The sequence below is a fragment of the Trifolium pratense genome, linkage group LG7 (assembly GCF_020283565.1).
Source record: "Trifolium pratense cultivar HEN17-A07 linkage group LG7, ARS_RC_1.1, whole genome shotgun sequence".
Lineage (NCBI taxonomy): Eukaryota > Viridiplantae > Streptophyta > Magnoliopsida > Fabales > Fabaceae > Trifolium > Trifolium pratense.
In genome coordinates, this window is record NC_060065.1 from 55,075,814 (window position 1) to 55,100,480 (window position 24,667).

General features: G+C 31.4%; 3 protein-coding genes across 3 annotated transcripts; 2 read left to right on the top strand and 1 right to left on the bottom strand.

The window, feature by feature from the left end:
- Positions 1-503: 503 nt before the first annotated feature.
- LOC123895424 (ubiquitin-conjugating enzyme E2 7-like) lies at positions 504-3,738 on the bottom strand. The gene is made up of 6 exons (XM_045945778.1): positions 3,539-3,738; positions 3,348-3,450; positions 2,842-2,939; positions 2,548-2,648; positions 1,725-1,802; positions 504-859 (listed from the first exon to the last, which is right to left on the bottom strand). Exons 1-6 carry the CDS (start codon positions 3,582-3,584, stop codon positions 782-784), a joined length of 504 nt encoding a protein of 167 aa, XP_045801734.1. The 5' UTR covers positions 3,585-3,738; the 3' UTR covers positions 504-781.
- A 4,457-nt stretch (positions 3,739-8,195) lies between these two features.
- On the top strand, positions 8,196-9,742 carry LOC123895422. Its single transcript, XM_045945776.1, has one exon. The coding sequence runs from the start codon at positions 8,807-8,809 to the stop codon at positions 9,644-9,646; it is 840 nt and encodes a 279-aa protein (XP_045801732.1). The 5' UTR covers positions 8,196-8,806; the 3' UTR covers positions 9,647-9,742.
- Positions 9,743-22,653: 12,911 nt separating this feature from the next.
- LOC123899565 (dof zinc finger protein DOF3.6-like) lies at positions 22,654-24,468 on the top strand. The gene is made up of 2 exons (XM_045950731.1): positions 22,654-22,913; positions 23,090-24,468. Exons 1-2 carry the CDS (start codon positions 22,863-22,865, stop codon positions 23,939-23,941), a joined length of 903 nt encoding a protein of 300 aa, XP_045806687.1. The 5' UTR covers positions 22,654-22,862; the 3' UTR covers positions 23,942-24,468.
- The last annotated feature ends 199 nt before the right edge of the window (positions 24,469-24,667 follow it).

Consider the following 24,667-nt stretch of genomic DNA (forward strand, 5'->3'; position numbering starts at 1 on the left):
GAGAAAACAAAGACGTCGACCGTAGATGTTGTGTAACATGAAGTTTTTCAGAAAATTTGAATAAAATATTCAGTTTCTCATGGTTGTATTTATAATGTATTGGCATGCTAAGCAAGAGTAATCATTTCTATGTATTGTTGCTGAATTATCATGTATGATGGGGTTGGGTTTTTTTTTCCTTTCACCACCAGTTTAATCTGGTTCGGTGGTCAGTTCTGACATTAAGTGGTTCCAGCCCTTTTCCGATCGCAATTGCGGGGGATCGAACCGTGGTTCTCCCTATCAAGTTCAGCGTCAATCATCACTGAACCAACTAACGATTGGTGAGTTGAGTTTATTTATTGGGTCACATGAATAGTTAGCATTTAAAGACAATGTTAGTAAAAAAAACAAAATGGTTTAAAAAAAAATATAAAATACATCCGTGCGACAGCACGGGTTTAAAGACTAGTTATTATACATGTAAAGAAGGTAAAATGGTAAAATCAGATGCAACACCCATATGATATCACAATATATTATATAAGCAAAAGGCAAAACTTGGCGCCTAATATCATTTTTTTAGCAAAGGTTATGCAAATGAACAAACTAAATTTCCAATAAACTACTAGTCCCGAAAACACTAGCCAACAACAACGCGCAACTGATGAAAGAAGCATGATGCCAACTTCAGATAGCAAGTCTTGACAGTTCAACCAACAGTAACAGGCGAAGCAATCCTTACATTAAGTGTATGTTCTTCACTCACAAAGGCAACATATGATGAGCCACCGGCTGTGAATCACAACATTTCCTGTGACTTCCGCACACAACGGCTAACCTTTTTCTTGAAATCATCTCTCCTGTCCCTCCACTCCTTCTGCAATATTAACATCACACAGGTCTAAGATAAACTTCAAAAGAATATTTCAAACTGTCAAGGTTTTATAACGCGTCAATCAAAGATATTGGCAACAACAATTTGTATTTCTAGGATAGAGTTGTAGAGGGTTTCCCATGACAAAATATTACAGGATAATATGTTAAATTCTCCACTACTCAAATAAAAGACTCATACAATATATCCTAACTTTCTTTTTTTGTCGGACGACACCTATATTTTATTCAGAAATGATAGATATTACGAAGACAGTTTATATGAGGGTTTCCCATAACTATGATATTGATATTAGTTTTTCAGTTGTATGTAATCACTCAATTACTATTAGAGAAGTACTATACTATACAGTACATGCTTGTATAATATGCAATTTCACATCCCACTCTTTACACGCTGTAGCTATTATCAATGTACATTAGAACTTAACTTTATTAAATACTCAATCTTAAGGAATTATCTACATAAATAATTGGAGAATATGTATTATTAAAACTATCCAAGGACACGAGATTACTTTACTACTATATAAAATAACCAAGTCTATAACATAAAGAAATCAGAGTGGCGCAGCGGAAGCGTGGTGGGCCCATAACCCACAGGTCCCTGGATCGAAACCAGGCTCTGATAATAAATTTTTTTTTTTTGTATCCTTTTGGCCTTTATATAAAAAAGTCTATAACATTACAACATTGGTAAAATTAAGACTTTGCGTGATTCTCGGACTCGAGATCAATATCGGGTTATCTTTCCTTCTCTAGGCTACAAATAAGTGGAGTAGAAAGAGAAAAGTGTGGTGCAGATTGCAATATACAGTTGCGTAAATAAGGAAAATGGCCAAACTTACCGCAGCTTCAACATTTGCAGGAGATTCATCATTAGGCCCAGAAAGCATTGAAATGATACTCAACACTATACTCTCTACCTGCAAGACACCATACACAACACTTATTCAAAAGCAATTAAGAAGGTTTTAAAAGATTTACAAATAGCAAGTATGTCAAATCCCTCATGGTGGACAAGAAGTGGCATAGAATTTCCCAGTGACATACGGCAAATTATGACTCATATCAAACTAACTTTGAAATTATTAACGATTAAATTAGCTTTAAGGCATTAAATATATGCTGTCTTTCGAGCAAATATCAATGATGGCTCTCCTTCAACTCATATCAAAGCTAGGTCATACTAAATAACTTAAGCCAGGGCGTGTTGTAGTATTTAACAAAAAAGCCAGACAATGATCAATCAAATGGCCTTTAAGGCCTAACAAATCAGACAGCCTACTTAAAAAATTTAAGCCTACACATAAAAAGTTGAGCCTTTAAGTTTACTTAGTGGTAACTTTATGACTTATTTTCAAAGAGGGTTTCAAGTCGAGACGAAATTTTAAAAAGGCAAGCCAGGTCTAAAACAGCAACTCTATAGCAAGTAAACATATCAGGCTCGTGCCTTAGAAAGCTTGACCCACTCTAGAACATTTCCACCCTTATTAAACAAAAGCATGCTAAAGGAATACTAGACACTGCTAATTGGCAACGGCAATTCTATTACTAAGCTGATTTAGTCAGCAATATCAATGCAGAATCACCAACAGAATAATGAAGGGCATAATTCTCATCATTCGCATAAAGGAACTGAATTTATTATAGTTTTATATTTTCACATACTGTATGAACAGGTGTCCAGCGCTCACTTGCAAGCTCGTAACCATTTGGGTCATCCCCAGGAGGATGAAGAATAGATATACAAACCCGACCATCAGGATATACTGCAAAACGGAACAACATCATTCAACTTCATCTTTTAACCAAAGCAATATCACAAATGAGAAAAACCTATGATGCACAGACAAGATACGAGTATATCCGATACAATACGTATCAGATGTTGTTACTGTAATATGCATCAAGTATGATACACTCAACATTTGACGTATCCGTGCATCAGAGAGAAAAACCAACCATTGGGATGCCATATATCTGAGGTGAATTTCACTGATGGTGGACTGTTTGGGTAGTTGGGCGGAAAGCTCATAATGGCATTGAAAAATCCTCCCTCGCTACAAGAAATTTAAAGAATTGACAAACAAATAAGCTGAATGATAACAGAAAGTAAACAAAACAAAAACTATTAAAGCACTAAACTCCAAAACCAATTCAATTAATGATCAGCATAATCAATCTGTATTCTTTTTATCAAGCCTTCAGATAGAGTAACATCCATTACTACCAGTTCATTTACTTCTTAATACAAGAAACACCAAAACCAAGCAATACAAGAAAACTTTGAGTAACCCCCCAATAACTATAATTAAAAAAACAATCTTTAGAGGAAAAACAAAAACCCCATCAAAGAAAATCAATTAATTAACACTAAAAACCTAAGTAACAATTAGAATCATATAAATTTATGCAAATTAAAAGAAAGGGTATTAAATTTAATTTCTTGATTGATAGAAAAAGCTTACTAAAGAGTATCTGGTGGTCCAATTATGGTTACACTCCATTCAAAAATATTGGTTTCATCAACCAAACCAGCGGAAAAGCCATCAACAGGATGTTTACAAAGATCTGTAAGAAAAGTGAGGTTAATTAGAACATAGCGGAAAATTGACGCGAATGAAAAGTTTGAAGAAATTCAAAGAAATTTGTTGAATACCTTTGAGCTGTTTTTGAAGGAGAAGGCTTGCTTGAGAGGCTGCCATGGAAAGAGAGAGAGAGGTTGAAGAGCTGAAGAAGGAGGGTTTGCTTGCTTGTGAGATTGTGAAGATACAAAATCAAAAGAGAAGTTCTAAGGGGGTGTATTGGATTAGGATTTCATAGGATTTTAAAAGATTTTTTAAAAGATTTTTTTATGATAAAAAAATTTTGTGATATTCAATCAAGACTTTTAGAAAAGTTAAATAAATCTTGTGGTATTCAATTAAGACAATTAAGATTTTTTTTTCAGGGCAACAAAATCTGTTGGTATTCAATTGAGATTTCTTACCACTTTTAAAATGTCTATTGGTATTCAAAAGTCTATGGATTTTGATGGATTCTTCTTTGCAATGGATTTTGATGGACTTTTTAGTTGAAAATACACACAAAACACTCCTCCAACAATCTCACCCAAACCCATGAGACTTTTTATAATATTTCAAGACTTTTTTTTTTTCCTATCTACAGAATAGAACATTATCAATATTCTGATTTTCTTTTCACCATCAACTTCCGTTCAATCTCTTTCAAATTTCTTCATGGTGATTTCTTTTGAATGACAATGGACATGCATACAAGTGTACTCAATATTGTTTATATATATTATTGCCCATCGATTTTAATTTTTTCAATTCATTGTTGTTTTCTTTCTTATACATTATGAATCTATGATCGATTTTAATTTTTTCAATTTATTGTTGTTTTTTTTCTTTCTTTCTTTCTTTCTTATATATTATGAATCTATGATCCATTCAAATTTTTTTTTCCCTGTATCTCCAAATCAAAGAAAGGGATGTACTTGTTTTTTTCACGTTAATTATCATTGAACTGGTTTTTTTCACGTTAATTTTTTTTTTCATTCATTTCTTTTTCTTTTTCACCAAGAATGGAAAGTTTTTTTCAATATTAAAAATTTATAAAGTCAATTGAAATCTTAAAAATCTGTATTATAAAATCCATTAAAGTCTTTTAAAATCCAAATTGGAAAATTCTGATTGTAAAAAAGTCTTTTAAAAAGTCTTAAAAATCTATACAATCCTATAAAATCTTTTAAAATCTTCAAGATTTTTTTTGTTAAAATTGTCCGTCAAAATCTTAATCCAATACACCCCCTTAAAGCTCACACTTTGATTATTTGTATTAGGGGTATACGTGGGCCGGATTGGGTTAGGTTTGGCCAAAACGAAAACTCAAACCTTAGTACTCCGGGTTGAATTTTGTAAAATAACCACCTGTTATAACATTGGGTCGGGTTGGGTAAATCTACTAATTTCCAGGTTGAATTGGGTTGGGGTGTGGGTTACCCAAATTATTTTTCTATTTTTTTATATTAAATATCTAAATGTTGAATCATAATATTTTTTCATAAAAAATAACTCAATCAATATATTTTCTTGAAAAATAGGGTAACTTTTTTTCACTATAAAAAATAATCATCCATTTTTTTGTGTAAATCTACTAATTTACGGGTTGGATAGCATGTTATCCAAATGATTTTTTTGTTTTTTTTAATATCAAATGACTAAACCATGAATCACTATATTTGTTTATGAAAATTATTCAATTTTTTAAAATTTTAAAAAAATAATGCGAAAAATTATTATATTTGTTCATAAAAATTATTCAATCTTTTTATATTTTCGTAAAAAATAGTATAACTTATTTTCAATATAAAAATATTTAATAATCAAATGAAAAAATCTTTAGTATTTTCATAAAAAAAATTCAAAAAACATAGCACTAGTGGGTTAGTGGGTTTTTTGGGTTGGGTCCGGTTTTACCCGAAACCCGATTTTTTAATGGGTTTTTCATTTTTGAAATCCATATTCACCCACTTGCCCGACCAAACCCACTTTTTTGGGTTGGATTGGGTGGATTTGACGGGGCCGACCGGGTTTGCCCAACCCCCCTAAAAATAGTAAAATAATAATAAAAATGAATGTAAATTTTTCTATTACACGTGTCCATGTAATTTTTTTTAATGCTATCGTGTTATATTTACGAAGTTCTTGTTTAATGGTGATTAGGGTTGGGAATAGGCCAGACGGCTTACAGGCGCCTTCGGCCTGACCTGTTTAAGTCTGGCCTGACCTGTTTATTAAAAATGTTAGGCTCAGGCTTTGAAAAGAGCCTATTTACATAAATAGGTCAGACTCAGACTTTTAAAAAAACCTACAAAGTCTGATCTGCGGACTTGTTTATATATTTAATAATTATTATTTATATAATATTATTATTTATATAATAATTGTATTATGACATATTTAATAGACTTTGTCGTAATCGTATTTGTTATTTTATTAGCTTTTAATTCTTGTGCTAATCATTTTATTGATTTTTTCTTAATGTTGTAGAAATTATAAAATCTTAAATGTGAAATAGGCTTTAAGGTCTGTTTAGCTTATTTAAAAAGACTATATAGAGACATTTATGTAACACAGATTTTTAAACATACTACAAGGTCAGACTTTAAAAAGACTCAAATGAGGCAAAAAAAATAACATTTGATATGCCGTAGGCCAGACATAGGTTTGAAAAAATTATTGCAATGTTCAAATCAAAACCTATTTTTTACGTTGTTGCATGTTCACGAAAGTGGACTCTTGGACATGCAACAAACACCCTAATCTGAAAGGCATGAGTATGGTACCTCTTGAGGATGGAGGTCTAGGAAGAACAAGTTTTACATTAGGCATAGAGGGAATTATCACGACACGCGGTTATTATTTAACTAGATTTTCATTGTTTTGAATTTAGCTTTATTTGTTGAATTTGAAGAATATGTTAGTTCTGCCATTTCTGTGTTATAAACATGAAATTGTGTTATAAACATGCCTTAAATTGAAGCTGTGTTATAAACATGCCTAAAAAAAAATCAACATTAGTAAATCATCATAACCATTTTCTCCCAAGTCTTCAACAAGACACTTTGTTGAATGAACCAAATACATATAATTAACTACATTCTAATTTTGTTATTGTAAGGCTGTCAAATAACATTTGTTATCTTCGTAATTGCTTTCTTCAAGAATAAGATCAATATAAATCAAATTTCTTCAAATAATTGTAAGCACTATTGACATCCCCACATATAACATAACTTATCCTTCGACAAGTTTTTTTTTTTCTTTTGCAAGTTTTTTTAAGACATGACAAATTGATTCATACATTTTTATCAAACTACAAATAAACTTGAAATGTAATTTCCACTCAATTTAAAATACCAAATTGATTTACATGTTTACTAGTTATAATCTCATCAATCTCCTAACAAATACACAATCTCAACTAGAAGTCCTGTTTATTCGACTTAACTTTCTAGGTCTTCTGTTTAGTCTTTTAAGATTAACTAGAAATTGGTATAATTTCTTGTCCTGCACACTTTTGTGTGGACGCACTGAGTTAGGTCTATGTCCCCCAATTTTTGTATATATCTCTTTATTTTTCTTTTTTTAATAATAATATGAGTTATAAACGGAGGATAAGGAAGGATAGAGGTGCCTACAAAGTTGGGGTGTCTATCCCAATTTGATCAACAACCTAATTGCACACTATAGTTGAAAATGTTACTCAAAGGAAGAAAATGTTAGTCAATTGGACCATTACACAGTTCCACCCTTGCCATTTTTTATTTTTTTTTACAAAAACCAACTTAGTGAATTTCAATTTAGTAGGTTCGATACAAGATGAGCAATGATTAAAAATTTAGGGACCGACATAAAAACGAGATGCTTGAGCCAAATCATGAACAACTCGGTTAGCTTGTTGCCTAACATAACTGATACTGTGTCTATTCAAGACTAGTAAGTTACGACACATATCAATGATAGCTCCAAATTAAGTGTTGTTCTTTTGTCTTGATCTGATTGCTTGCACAACCTGTAGACAATATTCCATTTCAATGACTATTGGAGTTGATCGATATATACCGATTGTGCTGAATCCGCGCCTGTAGCCAATCTTGCAGTGGGTCCCGTGCGCGTCTAATGACATTGAACATTGTCGACATCAGTTTGTCCCAACATTTTTGATTGCGTCTCCACCAAATTGTCCATTTGTTATATTTTTTTATTTTTCAAATGATTTTTATAGTGTTTAATCTTTTTGTTATATTTTTCTTAAAGAAAATGCTTTAAAAAGAAAACCCTTCAAATTGGTTTAATTATTTTTTCATCAAACGTCATTTTAATTATTTCATAATTTGGTTACAATTTTTTTAACAATAATAATATAAAAATTTCTAAAATAGAAACTATTTTTTAAAAAAACTTGAGAGATATCTTTCTTGTGAGGACATTGAATTTTTTTTTTTATTAAGGGAGAAAAAAACAACAAAACAAATTAACGAGAACACTACCTCAAATCACTTGTTGCATTCGTACGAAGCACACACTATTTGTGAAAGGGAAGAAACTCACAACTTAAGATTAACATATCACCGAACACCATATTTAGCCAACCAATCAAGACGTTTATATTTATTTCCTTATGTAAGAGCATAGTATTAGTGAGAACATTGATTGAAAGAATGAAAACATACCAAAATCAAATCAATCTTTTTTTTTCTCCTTAAAAATAAAATCATAAATAAGTGATTTTTTTTTCTCAGTACATACATCTTGGCTCTTAGTTGACAATGCACACACGCCTTTACCAACACATGTGACGTGCTCTCCAATTTCATCCAAATTTTGCAAAAAATACTACCACACCCCCCACCCTTATCACACACCAGTACACCACCACAAAAAGCTCTCTCTTTATAACATATACTTTTCATCAAAATATATTTATTTTCCTTTCCTTAGATAGTGACACTTATTTTGTTATTTATGCTTATAAGTTTTGTGGCTCTTGCTTCTGGATTTCCGCGTTTTGATGATAAATTGTCAATTGACACAACTCATAAGTCACAAAATTGTAGGGTAAGACTTTCCCATTAAGCTAGGGTGTGTTTGGGGAGTCTACAAAAATAAAGTACCAATGTCTTTCAAACATTAGTCCTTCACTTCAAGAAGCTGCATGGTCCATCCTCTAGTGTTTTAAATTTTAGCCAACTCCTAGGTAATTAGATTTTGTTGTCGGATATTATTTTTATTTACTTCCTTAATATCACCGTAAATTTTGGGCCTTTAATTTTGCTTCATATTTGATTTTTTTTCCTTCTATATCTTAGACTATATATATATATGAAGATGTGAAATTTCCAACAACATAAAAATAGGTCATGGCTTTTGGTGGTTTGTGTCTTACCTTAAGCCTTGTTTTTGGGTTCTTCATACTTTGTTTGATTGTACAAATTTTCTATTTCTTGTGGTGGAAGAAGAGAAGAACAAATTTAGATATTGAAATGGAACAAAGAAATTATTCAAAAGGGGTGTCTTATTGGTCTTGTTGGAAGAAATCATCATGTTCTTTGCATGCTAATGACACTACTAATAGTGTGATTAGAGACATAGAAAGTACTAATCATGAACAAGATTTGGAATTAGGTGTTGATGGAAAAGATATCCTTTTGAAATCCAATGGTGAAGAAAGTTTGGAATTGGAATTGATGAGGTTGCATAATCTTCCTGGTCCACCAAGATTTTTGTTTACAATCACTGAAGAAACTAAAGAAGATTTGGAATCTGAAGATGGTAAATCTAAGTGTGGTAGAAGTCGAAAAGGGTCGAGAACGAAGAGTTTAAGTGATTTTATCGATTCTCCTATGAAGTGTTCTTTAGACCCTCTTGAATCTTATAAGCATCATCAAGGGTTTAATAATCCTTTGTTTGAATCCACAGTAGAATCTGAATTCAACAGGTTTAGATCTTCACCACCACCAAAGTTCAAGTTTTTAAGAGATGCTGAAGAGAAATTGTATAGAAGATTGATGGAAGAATCTAGAAGAAAAACATTAGAAGAGAATCATGGTTCTGTTGTTCCAGAATCTGAGGTTAAAAGTTCCACTAATGTAACAAAAGTTACTGCAGAAAGCAAAAAAGTTCCTTCAAGTACTTCTCAGGTTCTACCTTTGACATCTTCTCCTACAACATTCAAACCATTTGAAAATTCATCTCTTTAATATTTTTTTTTTTTTACATTATGTTAAATTAGTTTTTCTAGATGACTCATCAGTTAAATTTTTTATGTTTTAGTATAAATTAGTTAGTTTCTTTAATTACTTTATGGACCTCTATTATATGTGTTCTTAAATGATTGCTATGGTTAATATTCTGCAAATTCATACATGGTTTGCCAGCAAATTGAATGCAAACTGACATTGTCTTCTAAATGGTTGTTAACATGTTTTTTTTTTACACAACCAGTGATATACTTGTGCGTCCACATGGGTCATGCGTTCCAGGGAGCGCAGCGTTGTGTTGTGTTAAGACTTAGACGTTAATCATATTTTTTAAATTACAATGGCATTTGTGATTATATATCGCAAACATTTGTATTGCGTCAAAATGAGAAAAATGTAGTTCATCATATAAAAATTTTAATTTTGACGCTATTGCACAAAATTTCGGCTGCAAACCACAATTTGAAACACGATGATTGTTATCGAGTAAACGAATTGAAGACTTCATGGGGCAATGTGTTTTTGTCTATTCTTTTGTTTGCTATGGCCTTAACCAGTAATCATTCATGTGAATGATGATTGATGATGCATGTTTGAAACAAGTACCAAACTTTTGTATCTTTTCTTATTTGCTTATTAGCTGTGTCTTTTGTTTTCTTTCCTAGATGCTTAATTGACATCACATTATTATCACAATCACAATTAGTTAGCAAATTGGAACTTTAGCATATCCTAAATCAAAAGGTTAACGCGTAAACATGTTCCAAGGTAGATTTCACACATAAAGTTTTATTCTAGTAATAATGTTATTGATTGAATTTGTCTATATCTCTAGAATAATGGAAAGTCAATGCTTCATCTTAATGCAATTAGCATAGTGCTGTACAGATAATAAGTTTGGAATTTAATACTAAAACTTTGTTTGGAATTTAATTATAAATTAAAATAAACAAGTTTAGAATTAGATTGAAAAGGTTAAGGTTGTTAGAGATTAGAGATAAGCTAAAAAATAAGTAGAATCTGACAAATATTCATGAGGTATTAATTTAGTAGTAAAAATTTGACAATATAATTATAAGACATTAAGCTCAAATTCTACTTGAATCAGTTGTAAATTTTTTATTACTATCACAAATATGGTTAAGCATAATTCTTTCCCATTTTTTTAAGAATATAATCAATTATTATTTCAGTAAATATTCAAACTCGAATTCTCTCAAATTGTAGGATTTTTTTTCCAGTATAAACTCTTTGGTTTTCAAGGAAGGAAGGGAGTCCTAGTAATCTAGAGTTCGGTCGCGAGTTAAGTAAAATCTGACCAAAATTTATTTCTACCAAGAATCGAATTCGAATTCTCTTGAACGATTCATCCTGAGGAGCCCAATTGTAGAAATGTTTTATGCTTAAGAATTTCACACTTTTCTACCCCAATTGAAGGAATGCTTTATACTTAAGTAGTAAAAAATTCAAAAAATGTTATTAGGTTTTTCTTAACCACCACAACTTAGAATAGAAGTAATGAAATTAACATTAGACTAATGTTGTTGGAGGGTAATTTGTAGATGAATGAATTTAATTAATTGGCTATTGGGCATGGTCCCATAAGGGAGAGTGTCTTAATCAAACCATGAAGTGACAAAGTGGAAAACGGTGCGTGTCATGAATAGGTTGGTTATTTTGTCTTTGAACTTTTACCTAAAAAACAACTTATGTCGTTGTTATCACGTTACGATCTTTCTCCAACCAAACACGACTTACAAAGTAGTAGTAGAGCCTGCTTTTTTTCAAATTCAAAAATGTAAATTTCCCAAACTAGTAGTAGAAAAGTATAAGTTGTTCTTCTGTCAGTGCTAACCTAACGTTAAGAATTTGAATAATTTATTTTATTTATAAGTCTTAGTCAAAAAATATAAAACAATGTTTCATTTCATTCTATAATAGCTGGAAAATTTGATATTCAGCTTGGTAACATGTGAAATAAGGTTCAAATAGTATCGTGGTCCTGTTTTTAAATTTGGGTTCAATTGTTTGGGTCCACTAATATTAATTCTCTAGAATTGACATATAAAATTTGGATTCACTAAAAAAAATAAAAATAAAAAATAGGTATATATTAAAACAACCGACCAAAATAACATGGTTTTGTTTTTGAAATATTGTGATTAGTTATTTTTTTATTGTAATTTTCCATATATTATTTCCTCCTTCTCAAGTTGCAACATTTTTATTATAAAAAAGTTACAATTGCAACACTTATTTTGGTACAGACAAGTTGCAATTACTTTGTCGAAAAACAAAAACAAGTTGCAATTATTTTGAGTTAGTGTAAGCACTTGTCATGTCTTAATTTAGTTTCTTCTTTAAATACGTCACCTTTAAGGTGAAATTTTTAGTTATTAAGCTATTAGACCTTTTTTTTTTGTTATTTATCTTTTTCTTTTTAATTTATGTCGAGTTTGGTAAATAGTTTCTTAATTTGCAACCCAAAAGATAGGAGATGTGGAAATTACAACACACAAGTTGCCAGTCTCTTCGGTAAAAATAAGTTATAAGTTAGTTGATAGCTGAAAAACTATCTTATAGCTGAAAAGCTAACTTATAGCTGATGGTTGACAACTTATATATAGTTGAAAAGTTAGTATAATGAAATTAAAGTGTTTGACAAATTTAACAGTTGTAAATACAAAATAACGTACAAGTACATGATTAGTGGGCAGTTATTATATTTTAAAAAATAATAAATAATAAATGAAAATAAAAAAACGGGTAAAAATGGAATAAAAATGTAAATAAAAAATAATTATTGTAACACAAAAATTAAATATTAATAAAAAAAATAGGTGCATGATACACCCGATCGATTGTGTAAGTGGGTAATCTCACCAATCAAAATGTACCTGCTCAGGCGTAAGGTTTTGGTTCATACTCATAGGGTCCAAAACTAAAATTCAATGTCTTTGGCAGATATGAAAAAGATATTTAGGAGCATTTAGGTAAATAGATTAATGAACTATTTATCCAATAAAAACTTTATCTTAAAAAATAATCAATCCAGCTTGCTTAGCTAATTAAATAGGTCTTTTAAGTAAGTTTGCTTTTAGAAATGGTCACTATAAATTCAACATGATCTGATGTACATTTATACAGTACAAGAAACAAAATTGGATTTGGTGCATCTATTGCATCACACAAATTTATATCTCAATTTGCAATTATGTGATATTAAATCATCGTTTTTTATCGTTTAAGTCATTTTTTGTTATTTGATAATATAAATTATCCGATTTAAAATTATCGACCAAAATCAAATACAGTATGAAACTATATGAAATCACTACTACAAGAGGCCGTGGTCTACAAGAAACCATATATATTAATGGTAGGACAAAATGTGCTTATGCTAATGCATCTAGTCAAGAAACTTATTTTTATAAGTGTGTGTGAAATTTTTTATAAAGAAAGTCATAGCCATTGCTTCTCTAATCTATATTTTTGTTTATAAAAATAAAATGTTACCATGTCAATGAATACCAATCAATCCACTAAAGAGACGAATCTAATTGGGCTTACTTCAACAACCAATATTAAGGTGTTTATAAATTAAAGATTTCTAACTGATCGACCCTTTATATGTTTAAATATGTCAAAATTTACTACTAGAAACATATTTTTCGGTAAGAATGTAAGATGCCACGTTTTGAAAGGCAGATCGAACAATCATCTTATAAATTATGAGTAAGGCGAGCAGGAAAAAATCTCATCCCCCACATATCTTTTCCTCTTCCCTGAATTTTCGTTTTTACCCATAAATAAAAACTTCAGAACGCGTTTTCCGAATTTTTTTGCCTTGAATAAAAACTTCGGAACGTGTTTTCCGAAATTTTTCCAAATTTAAACTCGGAAAATACGTTCTGAAATTTTTATTCAAGGAAAAAATTGAAATTTCAGTAGGGAGAAAAAATATGTAAGGGGGGAGAATTTTTCGGTGAGAATAAGTCCAATTTATGATCTTTTGGGTCATGGATCCCTTATCTACTAAAGCCCACTTCATTGATACTCTATCAATTGGGCCTATGTTAAGAACTCCAATAACGGGCTTGCTAATGTTCAGAGCCATTCCAAGCAATTCTGCTGCAAATTGGACACAAATGAACCATGGTTTCTAGAGATTTAATTTTGTCACCCTATCAGTTACTTGCGCATCTTACGCGTTTTCCATTTTATCTTTTCGATTCTTAAGTAACGGATGTTATAAGAATGAGAAATTTTTAAAAGATATTCCCGCATATGTTGTAAGAATGAGCCAGACCTTTACATTGTTGACACTAATATGCAGGTCTGACCCAAAGCACATGATCTACGACACTAGGTCTCAAAATTATGGGGCCTTAAGATTTTGAAGGCCGAAAATATTTGAGGATCTATATTCTCAATGTTCATAAAATACTAGACATGTATCAATGGTTTAGTAATATAATGTTAATTTATTTGAGTTCTTTGGTTTCAATTCCAACATAATCAATTTTTCTGCATAATATACTATTTTATTATATCTTTTTTCTTATGAACGCTCTTAAATCATTGATGGATGTACTTTTTTGAATAATATAAATCGTACTCCCCTGATTTTGAAGATCATGGTCTAGATATATGATTTATTCATTTTTTTTTTGTTTGTTTATATTCAAAACTGAAGGGAATGTTTGTTAATAAATGCATAAATTTTAATAAATAATTTTGTACTATAAAAGAAATTAGTTTTCATGTATTGAGGCCGTACAAGTACTTTTTTTAAACATTTGTACGAAGTAGACATTTGTAGAGATATTTTAAAATTTGACTTGAGCCTCCATAATGCAGTACTATCAACACTACATTCTTGATTAGTTTAATATATGTTTTCAACACTTTCCATATTTAGAACTTTCGACCAAAACATAAACCTCAAAAGTAATACTAGCATTTTGTAAAAAAAAAAAAAGAAGTAATACTAGCAAGTCATAACATTTTACTCATGGTTAGATCAGTTAATTTAGAATAATGTGTAAAGATAGCTCAGTATAACTACTAAAGACATTATTAAATCGTTTAAAATTTGAATTTTGAATTTTCTATTTATCCACACTTTACTATAAAAAAAGAAGGATTTAATTGATATGCACCGACGGTGTAAAATAATTTTACACTGTCAACCAATACCAACCATATTTTTCGCCACATCATCCCACTTGATCCCACTTTCTTGACATGATATGACAAAATGATGGTTATTTATTGGACGATCGTGTAAAACTATTTTACATCGTCAGTGCATATCAATTAAACTCAAAAAAGAATACCTACGAAGGAGCAACTGGTTTTATTTTTAATGGATATTCTCCAAATATAATTACAAAGACTAATTTATTGAATAAAATAAAATTACAATGGTAAAAAAACTCTTCCACATAAGATTTAACTGCCGTATTTTTTAGATTGAATTTGAGTCCATAACCTCATGTTAAATTAGTACTATCTCATTAAAGTCAAGTGCTCTTCTGTCCCAGAAAAGTTGATTTTTAATATCGACAATTATCTTTCCATAAAAACAAATCTATAAATATCTTGAATTTTATTTTTAGTCTCTATATCCATTTTTATTCTCTAATTAATTAAAAAACATTGTTTTCTTTCCTTCCATCCAGAATTAATCCATTATTATTCATTTAAACATACATTCACTAATTTATTGGAACGAACCAGCAGCCAGGAATTATTTAAATAGTAATTAGTTTCGTCCTAATTTTACAATGAAAAGGAACTATGTATATATGTAGAGAAGAGATGATGGTACGAATATTATTTTAGGATTGTGATGATGACGACGACAATTATTAGAAAGAAAGCGATGGTTGGTTTTGGAATCTAATTAGTGATAGGTTGCATGTGCAATTATATATATATCTGAAATGTACAATATTTAAGGGGTATGAGACTTATAAAACCGGCTTGTAAGATAAAGATTGCCTCTAGTTTATAAACACTTAGTCACCATCTCGCAACCGATATGAGACTCTTAACACACCCCCTCACGTCCAACACTATTGGGTTTGGTGCGTGGATATAAACGGTGGGTGGCTCGATAGCGGAAACCTGATAACAAGTGGCCCGGCAAATCGTGGAGAGACTTTGATACCATCTTAGATTGGGTATTGGGCCTAACTTATTCTTACAAAACCGGCTTGTAAGGTGAGAATTTCCTCTAGTTTATAAACACTTAGTCAGACCATCTCGCAACCGATGTGAGACTCTTAACACCCCCCTCACGCCCAACACTATTGGGCTTGGTGCATGGATATAAACGGTGGGTGGTCCAATAGCGGAAGCCTGATAACAGGTGGCCCATCAGATCGTGGAAGGGGTCTGATACCATCTTAGATTGGGTATTGGGCCTAACTCATCCTTACAAAACCGGCTTGTAAGGTAATGATTGCCTCTAGTTTATAAACACTTAGTCAGACCATCTCACAACCAATGTGAGACTCTTAACACTTATAAGTTAATTATAATTCAACAAATCAATAAGCAAATACCACTTTAATATCACTATCCATTTTGATTTCTATGTCATGATGGTGTAATTTTATACAAGTATAGTTTTTTTTTCTTCAGGTAATCTAGTGACTGGAAATTTTATCTGTAAGATGGATAACTGAAGTGTCCGAAATTTGAAATTCAATCCCTGCATATAAAATGCGATATCCCACCAACTGAGCTAAACTCACATGAATTTTCAACGTATATTTATACAATTAAATTGAAATTATACTGCATTGCATCACACAATTAAAATGATTGTGGCCCATTAGGCCCAAATTGAAACACATCCATGGAATTGGTACGTTCTTTAATTTGCATTGTTTGTGTTTGTGGGGATGCATTTCTTTTTCATGCACGTGCATGGCTACCTTTGGTGATTTATTATCATTATCTCTCTACAATGTGAGTGTAGGGACATTAAAGCTGAAATTTTAATGTCTTTTTCCAACTAAAATTTCGCAAAATGTAGTTGTAAGCTTTTCACATAAAAATGTGAGAAATAAAAAAGCAATAACCTGTCAAAACAGGGAATTAGATTCCAACACCACTAACATTTTGTAATCATTAATTATTTTTGTTAAGAATGGATCGATCGTTATTGTAGTTAGTGTAAATATAATTAAAAGAAGAGCTTATACTAGATCGATCCTCCATCAATTTCAATGCACACTTGATTCAAAAGTGATGGATACTATTGATGCCTCTGTGTCAAACAAAATCAGCGGGTAATTCAAAAATCAAAATGGATGGATTGGCTGCTATATAGTTGTCAAAGTTTCAAAATTCCTCTGTTTCTTTACTTTTTACTACTATTTCAGTGAAGGTGATCTTCTTTAATTTCAGTGTAACAAATATTTATATTTAGTAAACACAAGATATAAAAGTTGATTTACTCAGTGATTTTTTTTTGACAAAATTTACTCAGTGAATTGAAGTGTTTTAAATGGAACTTCAAGAATACTCTTAAAATGACTTAGGTAAAATAATTTGAACTAGAGTATATCAATCTCGTTTGCCTTCTAAGTAATAACACATGAATGGATAAGCATCATTATGCTCATAAGTTGATAAGCACCTCTATGCTACAACTGTCATTCTTATCACTATATATCAGCAACAGCACAACAACTCATTACACCTTGTTACTTAATTAGAAGGATTTGTATTTATATTAGAATATTTGCTATTCATCAGATTGATCACAATTGTAACATATTAGGAATATTTTTACTATTCTCTTCCAATCACACTAAATGATGATTGTCTGCTTGTATGTATATAAAGAACAATTGTACAATTACTCAGATCAATACAATCAATTGAATCCTTTTATGGTATCAGAGCAAAACCTACTCATACTCCTCTTTGTACTTCCACTCCTCTTCAACTAGTGGACGGATCCACACCGGCTGATTCCAAAATGTTTTGTAGCATAGAGGTGCTTATCAACTTATGAGCATAATGATGCTTATCCATTCATGTGTTATTACAATTCATGCACCAGCCCACGCAGATCCATTTTCAACAACTCAAACGCGTCATGAGATATCTCAAACTTACCATTAACTATGGCTTGAAACTCAAGAAACCAGCTCATTTAAAATTACATGCCTTTAGTGATGCAGACTGGGGAGGCAACCTAGATGATCGCACTTCTACCTCAGCGTTCATAATTTATTTTGGAGGTAATCCAGTGTCCTGGTTATCAAAGAGGCAAAGAACTGTGGCGCGATCATCAACAGAGGCTGAATATCGCTCCGTAGCAAATGCCGCAGCAGAAGTCATGTGGTTGGCAAATCTTCTCGGTGAATTACATGTCAAAACACCTCCTCCTAATCTATTTTGTGATAACATTGGAGCCACTTACGTGTGTTCTAATCCAGTTTTTCACTCTCGAATGAAGCACATTGCACTTGACTACCATTATGTACGTCAACTTGTTCAATTGGGTAAACTCCGTGTGTCTCACATTTCCACCAAAGATCAACCTGCAGACATACTCACAAAGCCTTTGTCTCGACCCAGGTTCACCTACTTGAGAGACAAGACTGGTCTCACCGATTGTGATCCCATCTTGAGGGGGCGTAATAACACATGAATGGATAAACATCATTATGCTCATAAGTTCATAAACACCTCTATGCTACAGCTGTCATTCTTATCACTATATATCAGCAACAACACAACAACTCATTACACCTTGTTACTTAATTAGAAGGATTTATATTTATATTAGAATATTTGCTATTCATCAGATTGATCACAATTGTAACATATTAGGAATATTTTTACTATTCTCTTGCAATCACACTAAATGGTGATTGTCTGCTTGTATGTATATAAAGAACAATTGTACAATTACTCAAATCAATACAATCAATTGAATCCTTTTACTAAGTGTCTAAGTTAGGCATCACCTGAATGGTCAAGTTGACCTAGCTAGTCACAATCTTGATGAGGTGAAGGGTGGAGCTAAACTAGGCATGATTTGAATGAGTCGCCTAATTTACATATTCACTCATACTCGATGTGAAACTTAACCCCACACACACTTAAGCTTGAAATCTGACACTAAGATTGAGCGCCAAATCAAACAAGCTAAGGAGAAGTTGCATATATAGCACAAATAAATGAGGGATAGACTCCAAATTATCCAAACATAGCTCACTGGAAGCATCAATATGTGTAGCCAATAAGATATAATTGTTCTTCTATAGAAAGTTTTCACTTATACTGTACTAACAAGCAGAAGCAAAGGTCTTCAATTTTTTTCTTTCAGCACAAATATCGCTCCATCAAATAGTGACAATGTACCCAAAAAAAGAACAGATCGAATCAAATATATGTAGACCTCACATATAAATCCCATATATGGCCACACCTGCTCCAACTATCAACTAAAAAAGCTAAAACAACATAAGACAATAGACCATATAACTTAGAAAACACTTCATCTTCCCCAAAAAAAAAAAAATAACAAGCCATTTACAAAAAAAAAAAATAACTCTATACCTACACCCAATCCGCCCAATTCCCAAAAGATGATACATAGACATTTTTTTGAATATTCAAAATAGAAGGAAAATTTGAGATCAATACATTGCTCAACTAAGAGAGACATATGGTCAAACATCTTGCCATAAAAGAATGGAATCCGCATACATGAATCCAAATCCTCACATGCAATCGGCTCGCTACTCAGTCAGAACCACCATCTAAAACCCCGTATACACCCAAATACACCCAAAAGACATGGATGGCTATATATGTAGGGACGGACCTGGAGGGGGGCAAGCAGTGGCCAAGGCCCCCCCTCCCCCTCATCTACATACATACATATACATAATATATCATATTATATTATATACCATTAGTATATTATAATTTGCAAATATATCTATTATTTATCATTTACATTATATAAATAAGAATTTAATTGATATGTATTTACGGTGTAAAAATATTTATATTGTCGAACAATTATAAGTGTTGAATTATTAAAAACATAGTCTTTTAATAAACAAAAAATTAGTTGTTTCGAGTGGCAAGAGTTTTGGTTCTCTTAAGTAAGTGGTCAAAAGTTTCATATTTGACTCTTGCGTATGAACAAAATTCGATTGAGGGGAAGAACTTATTTTTTGTGCCCCACATATTTCCCCGAGGAGATTAGTCATCGGTCACCATTAAACAAGAAATTCGTAAATATAATACGATAAAATTAAAAAAATAATTGCATGGACATGTGTAATAGAAAAATCTACATTCATTTTTATTATTATTTTATATGGACCGAATAGCAGGCTCATGAGTTCATCGCCACCAATTTTCATGTCAAAGTTGACTTGAATCAACTAATATATAGTCTAAAAAAACTAATATATAGTCTAGCTTCATCTCCAGTTTGCCAATAAATTTAGTTTCATCAAACCTCAAAGTTATTAACTCCTAACCCGCCATATCTTTGATTTTTTTTTTTTAACCGCGAATATATTATCAAGATAGAATTAGATAAAAATACAAGTGGTAGTTTACCCAATTTTTGAGAGAAGCTGCATGTGACCATTTTTTTTGAGTCGCAAATATAGTATTATATATACGAAATAAAATAAGATAGATTTCAAATACAAATGGGTACCAGAAGTACACATAATCAGATACCCATCAAATGAATGAAATGCAAAAATAAAATTAACAGATAGACAGGAAAAAACCGCCACACTAAAACTCCACCAGCAAAAGCGAACCAATTGCATAACGACGTCAAAATAAAAGAGCATCCCAACACCTCAATCACAAGAAGATCCGACTCCCATCAGCATATGTGACCACTTAATCTAAGCAATTTGGCCAACAAACTAACTAATTAATACTCCCTCAGGTCCTTTTTATAAGAAACACTTTGAAAATTTTATTTGGTCATTTTTATAAGAAACACTCTTTAAATTTATTCTTTCTTAATTAAATGCACAATTCCATTTGTACCCTTATTAAATGAAATCAAATACTTCATTCCAATGCACTAGCATTAATTAGAGAGATATATTTCCCATGTTAGTCCAAGGTTACTTTTGGAATACAATATAAAACTCTAGAATTATTAACGAGAAAATTAGTTTCCTTAGTTCGTGTGTTTTTTTCAAAGTGTTTCTTATTAATAAACTTTTCAGCATACATATAATATTTTTTTTTTTGGTACATACATACATATAGTATTATATTACATATAAGATCGATGTGGAGGAATATATATGTGGTTTAATTTGTGTAATTAATTAAAATGTATAAATATGCAATGGAATAAACAGTAGTGTATACATGTTATATTTTTTCTTAATCAAATCACTATCCCAAAGTTGTTTTTTAATTTGATTTTGTTGTCACCTTCTTATTAATTGCTTTACTTAAAGAAGAGAGGAAGAAAACTATAAGTAAGAAAGATGCTTAGTAAGAAAGGGAGAGTGGAGTTTCTAGACATGATTAGGCGTTTCCAATTTGCATTTTGGGAGAGTCCACATACTTTGAAGTTGAAGTTCATTGAGCATATATTCGGTAATATTGTAATGAGGCCCGCAATAGAGACTCCCGTAAAATAAGATTTTTTTTTTTTTGACATTCCCGTAAAATAAGATGATTGATGACAATTTTTTTATTACTGTTGTTAATTAATATGGGTGATTATATTATATCTATTTATTTATGTGTCAAAAATATATATATTTATTTATGCTAATAATTTATTTATTTTTATCTAACCAACTATCACCTTACCAAAAAAAAAAATCTAACTAACCATCCAATTTTATCGGAGAAAATAGACTCATACAAATTTGAAATTTGGCCAAGAGACAAAAATTGTACAATATTGTGTTCTAGTAATGTATCGATATTGAGCATTGTCCAAATAATTTGACTTTTTATTATTATCATGATTAATTTGACTTTTTTTATTATCATGATATTGATACGAAGTTTTCACTGCCGACCCTATTAGCTATGAGTAATCTCTGTCTGTGAATCTGTGGGACACACAAAATGAGTTCTCTCATTCCAACTAAATTTTCTTCTTACAAATGAGCAAGGAATCGAACTCATGACCATATAATTAATGGGACTACGACCCTTGCCATGTGAACTAATTCATTGTTGGTCCAAATAATTTGACCCTGAAACAAATTAGTCACTTGAATTGAAGTAGAAGTGATTGACATTAATTTGACATTTAATGGGTAATATGTGCCGGAACGAATGGAATGAAATTTTCCAATCTGGATCAACCAGTTTCAAATTCAAAGAGAAACGTTGTCTTTACTACAAGTGGTGTGTTGATCCTATAAAATGTTTTTCTCGTTGAGTAGTTTATTCATTTAATATACCCCTTGTTAATGTATGTTGAATATTTTTTCTTCTTTCATTTACTTTAATTTTTCTCCTCATTTTACCTACGATTTCTTTGTACGCTAATTTAGAAAGGCCCTAATTGGTTGTACTGATTTAGCTTTTTGTATAAGTTTTTTTTTTTTTTTTTTTGACAAAACCTTGTTGTATAAGTTTTAGTGTCCGATAAATTTCTAGTTTTTATCTTGTATTGTATTGTTCTTTTCGGCCGCTTCTTGTTGGCGTCTGTTATTCATTATTTCTTTTTACATATGTTTTTTAAAATTAAAGAATAAAAAATGAATGAGTTGTTCTAATACTATATATATTTTAATATATTATATAATATGGTGAAATCCACTTAATTAAACTATAGATTGCACTATTAAAGATGGTCTAAATGTCTTATAATAGCGTCATTTTGCAATGATACGACACCGTTCATTGCATGGGAGCCACTATCCCTTTTTTATGAATTTTCTTAAGGCAACCGCGTAATAAAAAGATGCTTATAGGTTAAGATACTTCCTCCACTTAAAACCCTAAAAATATAATAAAACAAAAAGAATAATAAGAATAACCACAAAGAAAAAACTAGATAAAGCCTCTTCTTGCTTTCCTCCTTCCTCCATCTTCACTTTAATGCTTTATTACTTTCTTAGCTCTGCTATTCCACTATAGTGTGATTCTCCACCATCTCCCTAAAGAGCCATCAAACTTTATTAAAGAGAAAAAAAATAAAAACGCAAAAGGATTGAACACCATGGTTTTCTCTTCTATTCCATCTTATTTAGATCCTCTCAATTGGCAGCAAGTAAGTTTTTTTCCCACAAAAGAGTGAATTTATTTATTCCTATTCCTTGTAATAATAATATCTTCTTGAATATACTTGCTGATTTTTTTCATCTTTTTTCCCTTTTGTATACCTTGTTATATATCTATATATGATATATGATATGATAATGATTTTCACTATATATATTTTTTTAGCAACCAAATCAACATCAGTTGCTTCCACCACTATCCTCACAGCCACATGGTGCTGGCTCAATAATCAGGCATGGTTCGTTACCGGATCAAGCTCAAGTTCAAGCTCAGGAAGTTCAAACAGGACAGGCTCAGGCTCAGGCTCAGCAAGGTAAGTTACCACCACCGTCAGAAACAGCTTTAAAGTGTCCTCGTTGTGAATCAACCAACACAAAATTTTGTTACTACAACAACTATAACTTGTCTCAACCAAGACACTTTTGCAAGACGTGTAGGCGTTATTGGACGAGAGGGGGTGCGTTAAGAAATGTTCCTGTTGGTGGAGGGTGTCGTAGAAGCAAAAAGACCAAAAAGAGTACTAGTACTACTACTACACCCTCCAAATCAAATGATAAAGAATATTCAACAAGTGCAATCCATTCAACTACTTCAAACCCTCATGGTGATCAATTTTTACATCCAACTAGCAGAAATTACTTGAACATGTCATCACTTCAGAATCTGAACCGGTTCGGTGTTGGAAACATGTTTCAAATGGGAGATTATAGCTCAAATACCGGTGGAGGAGAAGGCGGAGTTGTAGATCAGTGGCGATTTCAACAATTTCCTTTCATGAATAATGGTTTTGAGTCAAGTTCAAATGTTTCTTTCCCATTTCAAAGTGAAATTATTGAACCACAAACTTCGTCTAGGGTTACTACTCAGATACCTACATCGATTAAATCGGAATATAACGGAGGTTTGAATTTGCTAAGATCTCCTCTTAGCTTCTCACAAAATAACAACCATTACAACAATTCATCATGGACTGATATTTCTGGTCTCGCAACTTCTTCCACTAGTCGTCTCATGTAATCATTTGTGCACTGCTAGAAAAAGTTGAATTATCGACGAGAATTAGAGATTGGAATTTTTTTTTAAATTGATCTCTAATTTTGACATCTCTAATTAATACTTAGAGAAAAAAATTAGAGAAGGTTATGTTTTTTTCTCTCTCTAATTATCCGTTGCTAATTCAACTTTTTTTAATAGTGTGTCTATGGTTAAATCTTCCATTGCCGATCTCTAAATCCTGGGCATCATCTTTGACAGATCATATAGAAAATGAATTTGTCCAGCTGAACAACATGATTTGCAAGTTCCATTGTCTTCAAGATGGCGAAAAGTAAGAGAAATTAACACAGGCATGGTAGGTGAAAATGGTTTTGTTGTTGTATATTTTCATTGTCATTGATTAATTGTTTTATGTTTATGCATGGAGTGTGTTTCTTGTGTACTACTATTCGAACTTAATTTCTTTAATTTGTAAAACAATGTGTGCTTGTAGTAATCATCAACTATATTATGTGATTGCATTCCCAAGTTATGATATTATTATTATTTGGGTACAAAATTTTCTCTCATGTTTATTTACATGTTAGTTAGTGTATTTTTCAACATGACATATATACCCTTGGACCCCATCGACCAGGTTTCAGTGCAGTCATGCAGTCAGTAGGATTGAGGTCGTCCAAATTTTAATCTCAAGTTTTTATATATATTAAGCAAATAATAATTTTTTTAAAAAAATTTGTCCGATCT

Bases quoted from the DNA above. Each gene is read 5' to 3' on its own strand.
- LOC123895424 (XM_045945778.1), bottom strand. From the start codon at position 3,584: ATGGCAGCCTCTCAAGCAAGCCTTCTCCTTCAAAAACAGCTCAAAG. The intron at 3,451-3,538 runs GTATTCAACAAA...CTTTTCTTACAG, and splicing joins CCTTCAAAAACAGCTCAAAG to ATCTTTGTAAACATCCTGTT. The intron at 2,649-2,841 runs GTTGGTTTTTCT...TCCGTTTTGCAG, and splicing joins AGATATATGGCATCCCAATG to TATATCCTGATGGTCGGGTT.
- LOC123895422 (XM_045945776.1), top strand. From the start codon at position 8,807: ATGGCTTTTGGTGGTTTGTGTCTTACCTTAAGCCTTGTTTTTGGGTTC.
- LOC123899565 (XM_045950731.1), top strand. From the start codon at position 22,863: ATGGTTTTCTCTTCTATTCCATCTTATTTAGATCCTCTCAATTGGCAG. The intron at 22,914-23,089 runs GTAAGTTTTTTT...ATATTTTTTTAG, and splicing joins ATCCTCTCAATTGGCAGCAA to CAACCAAATCAACATCAGTT.